At 39.0% G+C, this 18,203-nt stretch overlaps 1 protein-coding gene across 1 annotated transcript in view; it reads left to right on the top strand.

The window, feature by feature from the left end:
* eif5b (eukaryotic translation initiation factor 5B) overlaps nucleotides 1-18,203 on the top strand; it is a 65,717-nt gene that overhangs the window by 17,654 nt on the left and 29,860 nt on the right. The window contains exons 6-17 of the mRNA XM_078402610.1: nucleotides 2,539-2,689; nucleotides 3,925-4,050; nucleotides 4,640-4,729; nucleotides 6,077-6,151; nucleotides 6,711-7,030; nucleotides 8,777-8,884; nucleotides 10,208-10,318; nucleotides 10,457-10,524; nucleotides 11,844-11,985; nucleotides 12,318-12,449; nucleotides 13,301-13,483; nucleotides 14,132-14,293. Of these exons, the coding sequence (XP_078258736.1) occupies nucleotides 2,539-2,689; nucleotides 3,925-4,050; nucleotides 4,640-4,729; nucleotides 6,077-6,151; nucleotides 6,711-7,030; nucleotides 8,777-8,884; nucleotides 10,208-10,318; nucleotides 10,457-10,524; nucleotides 11,844-11,985; nucleotides 12,318-12,449; nucleotides 13,301-13,483; nucleotides 14,132-14,293 (1,668 nt within the window). The remainder of the gene's footprint in view (nucleotides 1-2,538; nucleotides 2,690-3,924; nucleotides 4,051-4,639; nucleotides 4,730-6,076; nucleotides 6,152-6,710; nucleotides 7,031-8,776; nucleotides 8,885-10,207; nucleotides 10,319-10,456; nucleotides 10,525-11,843; nucleotides 11,986-12,317; nucleotides 12,450-13,300; nucleotides 13,484-14,131; nucleotides 14,294-18,203) is intronic.

Below are 18,203 nucleotides of genomic sequence, written 5' to 3'. Positions count from 1 at the left end.
TGGATGGCAAGGCTAAAGGCCAGCTGTTAACTTTGCTGTGGTTGCACAGTAAATTGGCATAAGAAGGGAGTGGCTATTGGTGACTGAAGCAGAGCGTCATCTGGGTATTAGTCCCTTCGCAATGCTGCCAGGGCAAGATTTGACCTGTGCTGACATCAGACTGAAGGTGTTGGAAAAGACAGATGATCTGTGGAATGTGGTGCTGGTGGGGTGGTAGGTGTGATCAGGGGAATCCAATCCTTTCTTTGTCAATTGAGACTCCCTCAAGCTGCCTGCCCTGCCGAGTATTTCTCGCATTTTGGCTTTTATTTCATGTTTTCAGCATCCGCAATATTTTTATTATTGGATTAACGTAACCTGGCTATAAAAAGGTATTGGAGACAAGGAACTGCAGGTGCTAGTTTACAAAAAAAAGACATGGTACTGGAGTAACTCAATGGGTCAGGCAGCATCTCTGCAGAACACAGATGTGTGATGTTTTGAATGTAGACCCTTTTTCAGTCTGAAGGTCCAGATCTGAAATGGCACCTATCCATGTTCTCCAGAGATGCTGCCTGATCCACTGTTATTCCGTTTCTTTGCAGAAAGGTGTTGTAGGGTGGAGGAATGAATATTGGGGAAATGCTGAACAAGACAGTTGCATTCAAATAACAAAATTCTTGTTGGTGTATTCAGAAGCAGACCTCCCAACCCGCTTTCTTATTTCATTTCCAACATTCCGATTTCGCCTCACATTTTTCCGCATGCCTCGCCGCTCGCACCGCCCCTCGGCACGCCACTGACCCGGCCTTGCCGCTGTACACGCCCCGCCCCGCCCTGCCGCTGGCCCGGCCTCGTCGCTGTTCTCGCCTCGCCCCGCTGCTGGTCTCGCCTCGCCGCTGTACGAGCCTCGCCGCTGTACGAGCCTCGCTGCTGTACGAGCCTCGCCGTTAGCCTGGCCTCGCCCCGCCGCTGGCCCGGCCTCGCCTCTGTACGAGCCGAGCCGAGCCTCTGTACGAGCCGAGCCTCGCCGCTAGCCTGGCCTCGCCCAGCCGCTGGCCCGGCCTTGCCGTTAGTCACGCCTCGCCTCGCCGCTGGTCTCACCTCGCTGCTGGTCTCGCCTCGCCGCTGGCCCGGCCTCGCAGCTAGCCTCACCTCGCCGCTGGCCCGGCCTCACCTCGCCTCTCGCCGCTGGCCTCCCCTCGCCTCGCCTCTCGCCGCTGGCCTCCCCTCGCCTCGCCGCTGACCTCGCCTCGCTGCGGATCGTGAGGTCCGTTGATGATGAGAGGGGATGTGGGGGAGGGGGTTAAGGTGCGGGGGAGGGGGGCAGTGGGGTAGTGGAGTGGGAGGAGGGAGTGGGGCTCGGAGGAAGGGAGGGGGAGTGCGGGGCTGGGAGGGTAGTGGGGAGGAGGGGTGGGGAGGAGGGTTGGGGGAGTTAATTTTGGGGGAAAGGGGTGGAGGGGTAGGGGGGAGTAGGGGGAGTGGGGAGGGGTGGGGGGGAGTAGGGGGTGAGGTGGGTGGGGAGAGCGGGGGTAAGGTTCGGTGGAGTAGGGTTGGGGGGGGACATGGACCGTTGTGATTTGCTGTTGAAGACCACTGGAGCAAGTATGTCTTCAATTAAATTAGGTATGTGCAGTTTTAAAAATGAAAATCTTTCTTCATAACTAAGTCATAATTTATGACCATTGTTCTTTTATTCAATACCAAGAGAATTGGGATGTGTAAGGAAAAAGCAAAATAGACAAAATAAAACAATACAAAATTTTCTTTGTTGTAAAAAGTATTTCTTTAACAGTATTCTATAACAGTAGAATATACTCATGATAGGCCTGACATTGTACATGTAGTCCAAGAACTATAGACTGTTGGAAATAATAGTCGTTTTTCACACGTGAATGTAGCGTAACGCGAACATATTAATGCACGTAAAATTGCATTACGTGTCATATTATGAATTTTGATGTAAAATTCTGAATTTTGGACATCAAAATTCTGAATTTATAAAATCAATTGGGAGGTCTGCAGGTTTATACCAGTAAAATATTTAAATTATTTTCACTGCCCAAAATACATTTTGCTAAACGATTGTCCAGTAAGAATATGACCTATTCATACAGGTTTGTTAATGTGTAGGAAAGAACTGCAGATGCTGGTTTAAATCGAAGGTAGACACAAAATGCTGGAGTAACTCAGCGGGACAGGCAGCATCTCTGGAGAGAAGGAATGGGTGCCATTTCGGGTCGAGACCTTTCTTCAATCTGAAGAAAGGTCTCGACCCGAAAAGTCACCCAATCCTTCTCTCAGAGATGCTGCCTGTCCTGCTGAGTTACTCCAGCATTTTGTGTCTACTCCAGGTTTGTTAATAGTCTTTTTGAGGTAAGAAAGTTGTTTGAATAGTTTTGGTTGAATCTTGCAGAATTAGTTTGTGTTTGGATTCATTTTGTGTGTATCTGAGATGAAAAATCTCTTGTTATTTCCATTGTGTATTTGCATTCTACTAGAATAATGAGGTTGCCTGTGAAGATTTTGCTAAATATATCAACATATTTGAACTTTCAGGAGAAATTAGAACAAGAGCGAAGAGAAAAAAAGAAGCAAAAAGAAAAAGAAAGGCGAGACCGTTTAAAGAAGGAGGGCAAGCTATTGACAAAATCCCAGAAAGATGCCAAAGCAAGAGCTGAGGCCACACTTGAACTACTTCGCGCTCAAGGTATGCATAAAGTAGGAAAAGCTTACATTTAAATATATCAAGTAATAATAAGGCACCTGTTGTATCAGCATCAGCAAGGGATCCATCCTGTGGATATGAAGATAAGAAACACAAAAGGTTTTGGTACATCTGGTAAAACAGTACACCTGTTGCTGATACCAGGGAGCCTAGCCCATTCATTACTACCTAACTCAGATGGAAATTGCACAGTATTAAGAATGACCAGTCGTCCAAAGCTGTACAATGGCCTGTAGAACTAGTGGAATTTGTGAAACATCAGCAAAGCTGAGAAGAATCATGAGATTGATGTTGAATAACAGTTTTCTCACATAGCAAGGAAGATTAGAGAAGCTGTGCTTACATCCTGGATAGATACCTATTGCGTGCTCTTGCATATCTCTACAAACATAGAAAATAGGTGCAGGAGTAGGCCATTCGGCCATTCAATATGATTATGGCTGATTATCCAAAATCAATACCCCATTCCTGCTTTCTCCCCATATTGATTCCATTAGCCCTTAACTTTAGCTTTTTGTTACTCCAGCTTTTTGTGTCTATCTTCGGTTTAAACCAGCATCTACAGTTCCTTCTTACACATTTTGTCTGCTCCACTGTGAAATCTCCTCAAGGTATGTCTCCTCTCTCCGATGAGAGTTCTGCAACATCCTCTCTTGCTGCCCCCCCCCCCCTCTGTGATTCCTCAGGCTTCTGAACTCAAACACATTTCACATCATATATGTTGATTATATTAATATTGTCTTTTTACCTTACTAATGTCATTTTTATCTTATTTATCCTTGGAATATTACTGCTGAGGTGACCCGTTGTCTTGTCAAATACATTTCATTGTACCGTTGACCTTGTGCCAACCTACATATGGCAAATAAAATTATTATTATTATTATTTTACATGAATTTATCAATTTTTCTGAAAAATGAACTAGTGGCGAGGGAAGCCCTCAAAGGTGAGTGGATTGGAGCATTTCACTGAATGGAGAAATTTAATTGTACTCGCCTATAATTGCCAAATTATGCTAAGTAGAGGATTTTGACAAATACCTTGCTTCCTGATGGACTATTTCCCCTGATTCCTCCAAAAATGTATCCTCCTTAAATGAAGAATGCCTATGGCTGTGGATTATAGAAAAACCTGGCGTCAATGTGATTGGCATAAGCAGAGAAAAAAGTGAGCTGTGATAATTCTTGTATTTCAAATTTTTGTCTTGTCTTTGTAGGTGTGGAAGTGCCATCCAAAGATTCAATGCCAAAGAAACGACCAGTGTATGATACAAGGAAAAAGAAAAAGCAGCAGGAGAACAAAGATGAAAACAAAGAGGAAAGCAAAGAAGGGGAAACTAAAGGTTTGTGATGTGTTTAGTTATGTGAAACATCCTAAATTTGTTAACGTACTATTTAGCTAAGTTAATGAACTTTATGATATTTGAATACACTGCAGCAATAGTGCAGAGCTGTTTATCTCTTGCCTTTATTTTTGATATGATATTCAGCTGTTTGTTAAAATTTTAATTCACCTCTTAGTATTTTCATTGTTACTTGAAATCAAATGACTGACATTGTGTTTCTTTCTAGATGTAGAGATTTAGTTAGCTACAATTGAATTTTGTATTGGTTTTTTTCTTAATTTACACAAAGCATCTAAGTAGTGTTGGGAATAGAGGATTATAATGTTATTGAATCAGGTAGTCAAAAATGATTTTTTTGAGAACATAGTTTTGCTACCTGTGTAGAAGTTTGTTGTTGTAATGGAAGTATAAAGTAATTCTCCATGTTAATAAGAAATTCAAATGATTAAAACAAAATGTTCTCAAGAGTGGAATAGCCTTTGCTTTATCTTTCTTACATAGAAGTTCAAGCGTGATGAGTTATGACAAATGCTCTACTTCCTTGATCCTACAAAATGCTAGAATGTAATACTTCATCTTATTACAGAAGCTGAGATGGCCAGTCCAACCCCAGTACTTGAAGTTGAAGAGCCAGAGGTGACTGAGGCACCCGAAATAGCTCCAGAAGTTATAACAAGTTAGTAATTTTCGTTGTGACTTTTATGCAGAGTGCCACAGATCCTTGAACTTTAATTCTGCCGTGGATGTCATGTTGAATTCATGAGTGCCTTGTTTCTATCGCGGTTGACTCGTATTGCTTCATAACTACTTGTACTGAAGTGAAGTACAAATGATTAGAGTAGAAATGTCTCGTATTTTGCCTGTACATTTCTTCAATATATCTTTATTGGACCAAATTAACACTGAATCAAGCAAAGATGAGTTTGAATAGTTCAACTGAATTGCATGCGATATGACAGGTTATTTAATCCAACTGATACATCTAACATACGAGTTGGAAGGAACTGCAGATGCTGGTTTAAACTGAAGATAGACACAAAATGCTGGAGTAACTCAGTGGGACAGGCAGCATCTCTGGAGAAAAGGAATAGGTGACATTTCGGGTCAAGACTCTTCTTCAGGCTGAAGAGTCTCGACCTGAAACATCACCCATTCCTTCTCTCCAGAGATGCTGCCTGCCCCGCTGAGTTACTACAGCATTTTGTGCAGCATATGAGTTTTTTTTAAATTCACCTTTTTTATAGCTCTGGATTATTCAAACAGAAATATCTACTTGCAATGCCATGTCTTTAAATAAAAATTCACAGTACTCTGCTGCATGGTTTTTCAGTGAACTTAAAAACAATTTTTTCATCAACTTCATTTTAAAATGCAGACTAAAATCCTGAGTGACCCATTCAATGTTCAATTAGTGAGGATTGGTGTAGTAGGAATGACTCATAAAATTTTAAGAGTACAGAAAAAGGGCTATTGATCCCATTGTTAATGTGTCGATTCTTTGACAGACCCATCTGATTTAGTTCTATTGAGCCCCCACCCTCGCCCCCAAAAATGTAAATAAGCCTTCAGTCATATGCATATTTTCCATTTGAATTTGAATCCCCTATCTTTTCAAATAGTGTATTCTAGTGCACAACTCAATATGAGATGTAGTGGGAAATATTACCCCCTATTCACCTGCTAGTTCTTTTTCCCCAAATATTTTGAGAATTTGTGATAATGGAGGTATGAAATAACAGGATTAAATTGCGATCCCTTAGGTTTAACAAGAAACTTAATTTGATGCATAGCTTAAGCACAAGTAATGCTCTTCCATTTCTGTTAATGGAAAATAGTGTACATAATTACCTGCATACTTAGAATGGTTATAAAGGTGTTAAGTTGTCCAAATGATTAAAGATAATAGATATTACCTAAAGGGAAAATCATAACATTTTAGTTCTGTTATGCAAAATCCTACTTATTGCAGCTTAATATGATCGACATGTAATAAATATTCAACATTTGAAATATTTTTTCAAAGTACCTGAAATTAAAAGTGACGATGCTGATCTTGATGATTGGGAAGCAATGGCAAGTGATCATGAACAGGAAAAAGGTGTGTATACACTTCAGTTCTACCTACCCCACAAGTGTATTTGAGTTTCAATTATATCTTTAGCTATCTGTTAACCTTTCTCCTAAAGAAAACATAAAACATATATTTAATCCAAATGGAGACACAAAAAACTGCAGATGCAGGAATCATGAGCAGAAACAGAACATTGGAGGAATTCAATGGGTCATTGCAGCATCTTTGAAGGGACAGATGACATTTCAGGTTAGGACGTTTCTTCAGTCTGATGGAGTTGGGCTGAGATAGCTGTAAAAGAAAAGGTGGGGTGGGGCAAAGGTTAACAGGTTTTCGTCCACCTTCATCTCTCTTCCAGCTTTCCAAGTCTGAAGAAGGGTGCTGATCCAAAATTCCATTAGTCTGTTCTCTCCAGAGGTGCAGCCTGACCCACTGTGCTCCTCCAGCAATTTGTTTTTTTCATTCACCCAGGTGTTTCAGTAATTTCAGATTTTTAATTTCTCCACTGATAGCCATCTCTGTGTTGTATTTTTTAAAGTTAAGTGGTTTCCTTGGTTAATACAAATTTGAAAATATCTTTCATTAGAAGTGAAAACTATTCACATTGAAGTAAAAGAAGATGCTGAAGTGGGGGACAATGAAGAGGAAAATGACGAGGATGATGCAGAGGACGAAGAGAGTGAGGATGATGGTGCAAGTGAGGAGAGTGAGGTTGAAGATGAAGAAAGGAGTTTTGATGAAACTAGGACAGCATCACAGAAAGTGGGGAAAGAATCTGATATAATAAAGAATGCAAAACCAAAACTGACCAAAGAAATTAGCTCCGATTCTGAACCTGAGTCTGATTCAGATGATGGCAGGACTAAAGAAGAACGAATATATGCTGAAGCCAAGCGGCGAATTGAGGTAACAGTTCTTAAAATTAACATGGATGCAGTATTTGATATGTGACTGCCACCCAACACAGATCTACACTTGTATTCTTTCCTCCCTTCTGCTTTTCCTTGACTTTTCTTAAAATCTGATTACATTTTACGACTTGTTCCATAGATCATAGAACTGAAAGATAACTGTTTTCTCCTCCACAGATACCTACTGACCAACTTCTGTCATGTATTGTAGAATTTCATCTGTATTTGTTATTATCCATAAAATTAATGCTAGTCTTTTTAGTAATATTAGGAAGAACCTTTCACAATAACGATAGTGGAAATCTTTTATTTCTTCCATTCATAATGCATGGATGCTGGATCAATTGAATTTTTCATTACTGAGGTCCAAAAGTTTTTGTGCAAGAGCTTCGGCTTTTATGCACCAAAAGCAGATGAATAAATAATTCACAAATTGCAAGGACAAATAGACAGAAGAACAGAATCTCCAATAAGTGAGGTGAGAGTTACTGCTCTTGACATTCATGTTTTCAACTTAGTATCAAGGAGTTCTTGAGTGAATGGAAACCAAGGTATAAAATTTTGACTGGCTGGAGTCATACTTGGCACCATCAAAAATGGTTAAGGTGGGAAGGCAATCATTCAAAATTTTGTGTCAAAGCAAACATACAATGACCACCATGTTTTATAGAACATACAATGACCACCAGTTTTACCGTTTCCAAATTCCAGTCTTAATGTCATGGAGATAGCATTGACTAAAACCTATTGATCCAACTGCATAAAGTTTCTGACTACATGAGGATATTGGAATTTTGGTCATCTGCAGTGTGTCACACTTCTGATGATTTACCCAGCCATGAAATGTTTTAGGAATGTGATAGAATATTACAGGTCAACAGCTTTCAGAACAAAGCAGTTACTTGATTTGTACGTGAGCTACCACCTTAAACATTGTAGCCTCAGCATTTGGGTGTACATCAAAATGCAATACCTACCATCATCGTGGAAACAGGCCCATCGGCTCAACTTGCCCATACCAGCCAAAATGTCCCATGTACATTAGCCCCACAGGCCTGCGTTTGGCACCTATCCCTCTAAACCTGTCCTATCCATGTACCTGAATAATTGTTTCTTGAACTTTGCAATAGTCCCTGCCTCAACCATCTCCTCTGGCAGCTCGTTCCATACACCCACCACCCTTTGTATGAAAAAGTTACCCCTCAGATTCCAATTAAATCTTTCCCCTTTCAGCTTAAACCTATGCCCTCTGGTTCTCGTATCTGTATAAGATTCTGTATATGATTTTATACACCTCTGTAAGGTCGCCCTTTGTCCTCCTGCGCTGCAAGGAATAGAATCCCAGCCTGCTCAACCTCTCCCTATTACTCAGACCCTCAAGTCCCAGGAACATCCTCGTAATTCTTCTCTGTATCCTTTCCAACTTGATAACATCTTACCTATAACATGATGCCCAGATGCAATACTCTAAAGTGCGGCCTCACCAACATCTTGTATAACTGCAACATGACCTCCCAACTTCTCTTGTCAATACTCTGACTGATGGCCAATGTGCCATTAGCCTTTTTGACCATTCTTTCTACCTGTGACGCCACCTTTAAGGAACAATGTCCAGATCACTCCTAGATCCCTCTTCTCTACGGCGATCTATAGAGCCCTACCACTCTGTAAAAACAATATCAAGACAGCTTCTCCAGAACAATCCAAACCAGTTTTGAAAATTCTTTCCTTGCTTTCTCAGAAACGCCGAGCAGAAAATGCCATTAATATAAATACTGAAAAGCTACGAGCACCAGTTATTTGTGTTCTTGGACATGTTGACACTGGGAAAACCAAAATTTTGGATAAGGTATGTAAAATAGATCCTGCATTTCCAGAGTTGCAACAAGCAAATTAGTGAAATACAACTCCGTGTGAGTTACCTATCTCCATGGAGCCAAGTCTAAACCTTGACATAAATGTTAAGTGGTCTTTTGAGATTTTTAATGGGACTTATTTTCCTAGCAGACAATATCTCGGCAAAATCTGAGTGTGCTGCCTTCATGAAATTTTGCCTGGGGTGTAGAATTGATTGCTGCACATAATACTTACTCTTCCTGTTGTCTGGCATGCACAAGTGAATGTTTCATTACTTTGGTGCGATATGGTGCTCGCTATATAATTTGGTTTAGAAGTTATGGAGAAGGATGGGAGACAATTAACACTGAAAGTATTAATTTGGATTTTGAAAGGAATGAAACTAAATTAATGATAGGTAAAACATGGAAAATAAGGCCAGAAAGGCAGTTTGACGAAAGGTCCCGACTTGAAACGTCATCTATCTGTTCTCCAGAGATGCTACTTGACCTGCTGAGTTACATCACCCCTTTGTGTCCTTTTCTGTAAACCAGCATCTGCAGTTCCTTGTTTCTACAGAAATAAACAATGTTAGGCTTTCAAGGGATAGTGGTTCAGGGACAAACTAAATGGACTCCTGGAGGAAAAAAGAATATTCAAAGCTAATACTCCCTGGGTGATTAAAGACATTAGAATTAAACACGAAAATTAAATTTATGATAAATTTAAGTTTGTACTATAATGAGAGTAGAGAAGAATACAATGCAACGAATTTCTAAGAAAGGAAATTAGGGTTTGTGAAACCTCCAGCTGTTAATGTGGGGAGAAAGAAAGCATTTTATTAACACAAGTCAAAAGCTCGAACTAATGAGGGACAATTGGCTTTTCTAAAACTATTCAGAAGATTTTATTTGTGTGCTTTGTTCCTTGTCAATATTATTCAGCAAGGTAAGTGTTAATGCAGCAACCTGAGAAATTTGGGCTTTCAGATTAAAAAACATATAATTAAGTTGTGGAAAGTTGCACGGAAAATTCAGTAAATTTTATTATAATTATGAAAGAAATAAACCTGGAATTTTCTCAATTATTTTGGTAATATCCTTGTTTTGGGCGTGTGAAACTTCCCTACTAGGAGTAGAAATGCTGAATAAATTTTTCAAAAGATATTTTCAGTCTCTCAATTGTTTCATCATTGTACATTGTCATTATTCACTCGAATATCTCCATGAAAAATATTAGCATAGAAAGCAAGGATGGTATAGAAGTATGAAGGCTTTTAATGAGACATGGATGTATAGTCTTTTTACACACATTATGTCCTTTCTGCTGCCCCTAGCTTCGTCATACCCATGTCCAGGATAGTGAAGCAGGTGGTATAACCCAGCAAATTGGTGCAACCAATGTTCCTCTTGATGCGATCAGTGATCAAACTAAGATGGTGAAAAATGTAAGTATGTGAAAAATGAGCATTTGAACAGATTTCCTCAACAGTTCTTCGGAAGAGTAGAAATACGAGTTTAAATTTATCTGTAACTGGAATTCATAAATATTTAAAGAAATAATCACTCTTTGGTAACTCTTTCAGTTTGACAGGGATAACATTAAAATACCAGGAATGCTGATCATTGATACCCCAGGCCATGAGTCCTTCAGGTAAATATTTTCTCTTGAAAACTGTGGAATTTTGAGGAATATATTTTTCTTTTGTGGTTCTAAAAAAACCCATCTAAGTAACACAAAAATTAGCTCATTATGAGCAAGGAAGCATTTATTGTAAAAGTATAGCATTGGTGCTTCGGATTAGCACAGGAACAATGTTGAAAACAACCTTGGATTCTGTATTAAGCAATGAAATTAAATTGCCCATAATATTGTGACAGTGTTGGCTGTTAACATTTTTTAAGGTACACAATGTGTACAAATGTTAATTATGTTAAATCTGCATAAATTAATGGAAATAAATCTGATTAGTTAGTCCATTTAAAGAAATTGAAACAGAAAGATGCAGTCAAATGTTTTAGGGCAGGCCTTATTATTGTTCTATCTAATAATAAATGCATAGAGTCACTAAGTCAAGATCAATTGAAATCAAAATTGCACTCCATTATTGATAGAAATGTGATCCATATTATAACACATTCACAGATCAGTAAATTTCAAACCTTCAGTTGTATCCTGTAAAACCATCTTTCCATTTTTAACGGAACTAATTTGCATACCACAGCCAACCTGTGCTGTTCTTTCTGAATATTCACCTGCTTTGTGCCATAAGTCTTTCATGATTGAAAATAAGTTATAATTCAGTTCAATACTTGTGGAAGATTCCTATTACTGAAATGTATTTGTTAATGCGTTGGAACATTAAGCTTTTTGTTTCTTTGCCTCGGACATCTAGTTTAATCGTTCTTTCCTAATTTCACTGCCAATATTTATTAACATCTTCAGCCTGTGATAATGTTACATTTTTCATTATAGCAATGATTCATTTAATACAATATTGTGTAATTTTGTCCCAGCATATTTTCGTATTTCAAGTATCCAACTGTATTTGATATTTTTCTCATATTTCATTTTGACATACAAAGATGGGATTTGGTTCATTAAATTGATACAGCTCAGACAATCTCATTCCCCAATAATCATCCCTGTAACCTATTTGCTCTCTCCATTTTCCCATAAACCTCTTCCCAGATTCCACCACCCATCCACACTAATTTAATGTGTGTAATTAATCTACCTTCCCAAACGTCTTTAGGATGTAGAAGGATATTGGAGCATCCAGAGGAAACCATGTGGTTGTAGGAAGCATGTGCAAACTCCACACAGACAGCAGCAGAGACCATGCTTGCTAAAGCTGTGAGGCAACCAGCTCTATTAGTTGCACCATTGAGCTTTCCCAGAAGGTCATGAACTTTAAACTCTTAAATCAGCGATTCTCTATGTTGAAGTCATTGTTTTTTTTTCACTTTTAGTAACTTAAGAAACAGAGGAAGTTCTCTCTGTGATATTGCTATCCTCGTGGTTGATATCATGCATGGTTTGGAGCCCCAGACCATAGAATCTATTAACCTGCTAAAAGAGAAAAAATGCCCTTTTATTGTTGCACTTAATAAGGTAAGTGGTTATTTTAATAAATGAAAAAACTAATGTTAGGTTACAACTTTCATGAATAGTAAGATTAAGCTTTTGTAATTTAGATGTTGCTTATTCTGTCTTTTTGTCCAGTTCCCCTCATTCAATAGATGGAAAGATGAAGAAGGCATTATTTTTTTTTACCTTATTATTTTTAATATATGTTTTCAAACTCCTTCATGTTCATTGTTCAAACCTTCAACCTTCATGGTTAGCAAGTTTTTTTTCCAAATAATACTAAATGCGGGTACATGGGACAATTGCATTTGAAGAAGTACTTTGCTTCTGAAAGTGTTATGTTCAAAAAAATTCAGATTGACAGATTGTATGATTGGAAGAAGAGTTCAGAAACAGATATCGTTACCACACTGAAGAAGCAGAAAAAGAATACAAAAGATGAATTTGATGAGAGAGCCAAATCTACTATTGTTGAATTTGCACAACAGGTTTGTGAGTTTTCATTATATATCTTTATGCAGCGGTGTGTGGGAGTGGGGGTACGGGAAGCATTTTTGTTTGGTGTTTTATTTTTGAATTTGTTTTCAGAAATATTGTTTGTCTGAGCGTAATGGCTTTTATTTATATATTTCCTCCAAATCTTTCTTATCTATGTACCTGTCCTGGTGTTTTTAAAGGTTATAAATGTACCCACCTCTACCACTTCCTCTGGCAGCTTGTTCCATATGTGCACCACCCTCTGTGTGGGAAAAAAAGTTTCCCCTCTGGTCCCATTTTAAATCTTTCCCCTCTCATCTTAATCTATGCCTTCTAACTTTAGACTTTCCTACTCTGGGGAAAAGACTGTGCCTATTGTCCTTATCTATGCCCTTCGTGATTTTAACTGTGTCTGCCTCCAAGATATTAGTTATATAGCTGTACAGCATAGAAACAGGCCTTTTGGCCCAACCCATCCATGCTGGCCAAATTTTGTTCAATGCAGCAACTGAGTAAACCTGCTTAAAGTTCTTCCCAATCTCATGAAATTCAGTAATAAGTACAACATCTGCAATATTATCAAAAGACATATGACTGAGTTCCCCTCAAACACACATTAACCCAGCATGAATTTATATTGCAGTTCCTTCATCACTAATTCAAATCCTGAAATTCTCTACCTGTAGCCTTTTTGGTGCTTAGAATGTAGATGCCACTTCTGAGCAATTAAGGACAGGGAAAAATAAAGCAATTTTCATGGTTTTTGAACACAGAGCATAGGGAATGTTTAACTTACCATTTTAATTGCAGTAAAACGATTCAATCCTCATATCTAAACTATATGTAAATACTTGTCTTATAGGGTCTTAATGCTGCGTTATTCTTTGAGAACAAGGATCCACGTACGTTTCTCTCATTGGTACCAACGTCTGCTCACACTGGAGATGGTATGGGAAATCTTATTGCACTGTTGGTGGACCTAACTCAGACTATGCTTGCAAAGAGACTAGCATATTCACTGGAGTTAAGAGCTCAAGTTATGGAGGTAAATATTTGAGATTTATGATCTTTGATAAATTTAAGTAAGCCCTTTTTTTAAATAGGATGCCTGGATTTGCAACTAAGGATGCTTTTGGTACCATAGGTGCATTTTTCAGTTAGGGATACTGAGTTACAGTCTGGGGTAAGGACTTTATTTTGTACATGAAGATATTGAGGGGTTGCAATGTATCTTGCTGTGGCTAAATCACAAAGACCAGGGATTGAATCTATTCATTCTGGTTTTAATTCAATCTGGATAGTTTCATAGTGCATGTAGTACTCGAGTCATTGCATTGATTACTTGATATGAAATTTTCTTCTCGTTAACTTACTGTATCTCAATAAAAGAAATGGTTTTCCGTTTGTCCCAATTTGAATTCTTCGGGTTTACAACTAAGAATGGTGAATAAAATAAAAGTTATGCACATTAAGCTATCACAAACAGTATTGTGATAATATCAAATGATCTGTCAACATATAATGTTGGTTGATGGATAAATATTGGCCAGGATTCTGTGAGTAATTATCCGTTCTTATTCAAAATACTGGCATAGGATCTTGGACATTGGTCTAAGCCAGAACTAACAGAATGGCAAAACTCTATTTATAACTGTAATTTTAGTGTATTTTTCTGGATGTTCCTTCCCGTTAGGTAAAAGCTCTTCCCGGAATGGGGACGACAATTGATGTGATCCTAATTAATGGTGTTATGAAGGAAGGAGATACAATGATTGTTCCTGGAGTTGAAGGTCCTATCGTTACACAGATCAGAGGCCTTCTGTTACCACCACCTCTCAAAGAATTGAGAGTGAAGGTATGGAATACAACAAAAAAATTGAATACTAATGCTGGTGTTTGACTTGCTATATTTGTCAGCAGAAGTATTGTAACAGTTCAATGGCTTTATGATAGTATTATTCCATACAAAATGATGGCAAAAGGTCTCTGAAGCACCATTCCAACAAAACAGCTATTTTCACCTCTCATTATTAAAATCCATTGAAATAATATTCAACAGTCTTTGTCCATTGATCAGTTGATCTGGAGACAGTATCCATAACTGTGCTTAATGCTTTTAACTTTATATATGAATTTTAATTTAAATAATAAAGTCTCTTTTGCTAGGTGTATAATTTATAAAGTTAAGGGTAATTCATATATTTTTAAAATATGTAATTAGCACAATGAACAGAAATATTTATTGCATGTAATTTTGGTAGCTGTCCCAAAAACCTAAAGTGTGTAAGAAGGAACTACAGATGCTGGTTTAAACCAAAGATAGACACAAAATGCTGGAGTAACTCAACCCCACTCCTTCATTTTTACTATGGATGTCCAGTCACTCTACACCTCCATCCCCCTCCAGGAAGGTCTTACAGCACACCGTTTCTTCCTCGACCGCGGAACCAGCAAATTTCAGTCTATCAACACTCCTCCTAGCAGAGCTAGTCCATACTCATAACAACTTCTCCTTCGACTCCTCCCACTTTCTCCAAATCCAAGGTGTAGCTATGGGCACTTGTATGGGCCCCGGGCTAAGCCTGCCCCTTTGTAGGATACGTCGAGCAATCACTGTTCAAGGCATACACTGGCCCTATCCCTGAACTCTATCTCTGCTATATTGACGACTGCATCGGGGCAACGTCCTGCACTCGTGCAGAACACATGGACTTCTTCAACTTTACTACTAATTTCCATGCTGCATTCAAAATCACTTGGACTCTCTCAGATATTTCCTTACCGTTTCTTGATTTCACCGTCTCCATCACAGGAGATAGACGATCGACTGACATCTAATATAAACCTACTGACTCCAAAAGCTATCTAGACTGCACTTCTTCCCACCCTGCCTCCCGCAAAGACTCTATCCCGTACTCCAAATTCCTACGTCTACACCGCATCTGCGCCCAAGATGAGGTGTTCCATACTAGGACATCTGAGATATCCTCATTCTTTAGGGAACGGGGATTCCTCTCTCCATCATAGATGAGGCCCTCACTAGGGTCTCCTCGATAACCCGCAAATCCACTCTTGCTCCCCCTCACCCTAGTCGCAACAGGGACAGAGTCACCCTGGTCCTCACCTTTCACCCCATTAGCTGTTGCATATAGCACGTTATACTCCAACATTTTCGCCACCTCCAATGGGATCTCACCACTAGCCACATCTTCCCATCTTTGCCCCTTTCCGCTTTCCGCAGAGCGTTCCCTCCGCAACTCCCTGGTTAACTCGTCCCTTCCCACCCAAACCACCCCCTCCCCAGGTACTTTCCCCTGCAACCGCAGGAGATTTAAAACCCTGTCGCTATACATCCTCCCTTGACTCCGTCCAAGGGCAGATGAGGCAGAGGTTCACTTGCATCCCCTCCAACCTCATCTACTGTAACCGCTGTTCCAGGTGTAGACTCCTATATATCAATGAGACCAAGCGCAGGCTCGGCAATCGTTTCTCTCAGTCCGCCTAAACCTATCTGATCTCCCGGTTGCTAAACACTTTAACTCCCCCTCCCATTCCCACACTGACCTTTCTGTCCTGGGCCTCTCCATTGTCAGAGTGAGGCCCAGCACAAATTGGAGGAACAGCACATCATATTTTGTTTGGGCAGCTTATACCCCAGGAGTATGAACATTGACTTCTCTAACTTCAAGTAACCCTTGCTTTCCTTCTCTATCCATCCATCCCCCTTCCCAGTTCACCAACCAGTCTGACTACCTGTTTACATTTATCTCTGTTTGTTTTGTTGTTACCTTCTCCTAGCTGACAATGACCTTTACTACAGTTCCTTGAACTTCACCCCCTTTGATGTCTCATTCTCATACCTTACACTTCCTTATCTCTGTATCTCTCCCTCTCTTGACTGTCTGAAGAAGAGTCTCGACCTTAAACATCACCCATTCCTTCTTTCCAGAGATGCTGCCTATCCTGCCGAGTTACTCCAGCATTTTGTGTCTATCTTCGTCTATCTTGTCCTTGGGTTATAAAATATTAAATGAAATAGGCTTTTCATTGACATCAGAAAGTATGTTTTAAATATTAATTTATTAGAAGAAAATGTATTTTGACGGATGAATAAGCTACCAGCTAAGAAAGTAGAAAGATATGATATTCAAAATGTAGTTCCAGGCTCATTTTAACACAAGATTTAGTGTACCTTTGCTATTGCACACTTCACTTTATGAATGGAAATTATTTCAAATAATGCTACAATTATATATGGGAATTATTTCAAATAATGCTACAGTTGTATCTTTTAACATATTAAACTAATATTCCTAGCTGGATATACATTGCTATAGACACAAAATGCTGGTGTAACTCAGCGGGACAGGCAGCATCTCTGGAGAGAAGGAATGGGTGACGTTTTGGGTCGAGACCCTTCTTCTGACTAATCTTCAGAAGTGTCTCGACCTGAAACGTCACCCATTCCTTCTCTCCAGAGATGCTGCATGTACCACTGAGTTACTCCAGCATTTTGTGTCTACCTTCACATTAAACCAGCATCTGCAATTCTTCCCGAGAAGGTTGTTGGCTGCAACCTTCCCCCCTACGAACTGTACACTGCAAGGGCCAGGAAGCGAGCGGGCAAGATCATCTCTGACCCCTCTCACCCTGGCCACAAACTCTTTGAAGCACTTCCCTCTGGAAGGAGTCTCCGGACTGTCAAAGTCGCCACAGCCAGACATAAAAACAGCTTTTTTCCACGAGCAGTAGCTCTACTCAATAACCAAAAGTCTGTAGCCTCCTTTTGTTCGGGTATTTTATTGCATTCTTCACATGTTTAAATTATAATGTTTTATACTCAATTGTTTATTGTATATCATGTTGTTACTTGCGTGCAAAGCACCAAGGTAAATTCCTTGTATGTATACATACTTGGCTAATAAAATGTATTCAATTCAATGCAATTCAAATTTATTCAATTCAATTCAATTTCCTCAATTCAATTTCCTTGAATTGAATTTATTCTCACCCCAGGTCGAGACACTTCTGAAGATGAGTCAGAAGAAGGGTCTCGACCCGAAACATCACCCATTCCTTCTCTCCAGAGATGCTGCCTGTCCCGCTGAGTTACACCAGCATTTTGTGTCTATAGCAATGTATATCCAGCTAGGAATATTACAGTTTAATATGTTAAAAGATACAACTGTAGCATTATTTGAAATAATTCCCATATATAATTGTAACATTATTTGAAATAATTTCCATTCATTGCTGTGTTCCTCAAGACTAGAAAAGGAACAAATTCTAAAGAAATTCATTCAGTACATTTTTGAGTTGGATGGTGAATACAATAAAGCCACTGGCCAAAATCTATAACGTTTATCATTATTGTTTAATATTAAATTGATTCACCATTACAGTTAAATATTAAAGTGTCTATATGCTGATTTGCATTAGGTTTGTTTTTAAATCTAAACACTTGTAGTGTACAGTTATAACTTGCAAATTTAGCAAAATCAAATACAAACATTTCTTCAATATTTGATTAAACGGTAGAAACTAAGCTTTAATGGATGCAGTGACTTCAATCTGGATAATATGAGATAGAGCCCATTAGGAGAATATAAATCAGATTGCATTACTGTTTCTGAGTACAGCTGTTCTAGGATCCATTCCGCAATTGAATACATGACATTTTTATGAATCTGTTTCTCATCTTTCAGAGTAAGTCAACAATTTTGAAGTAGGCTGAAGAAAACATATCTTTAATATTAGCTGCTTTC

Source organism: Rhinoraja longicauda, chromosome 7, assembly GCF_053455715.1.
Source record: "Rhinoraja longicauda isolate Sanriku21f chromosome 7, sRhiLon1.1, whole genome shotgun sequence".
NCBI classification, from domain to species: domain Eukaryota; kingdom Metazoa; phylum Chordata; class Chondrichthyes; order Rajiformes; family Arhynchobatidae; genus Rhinoraja; species Rhinoraja longicauda.
This window is presented reverse-complemented; position numbering and strand designations above follow the sequence as displayed.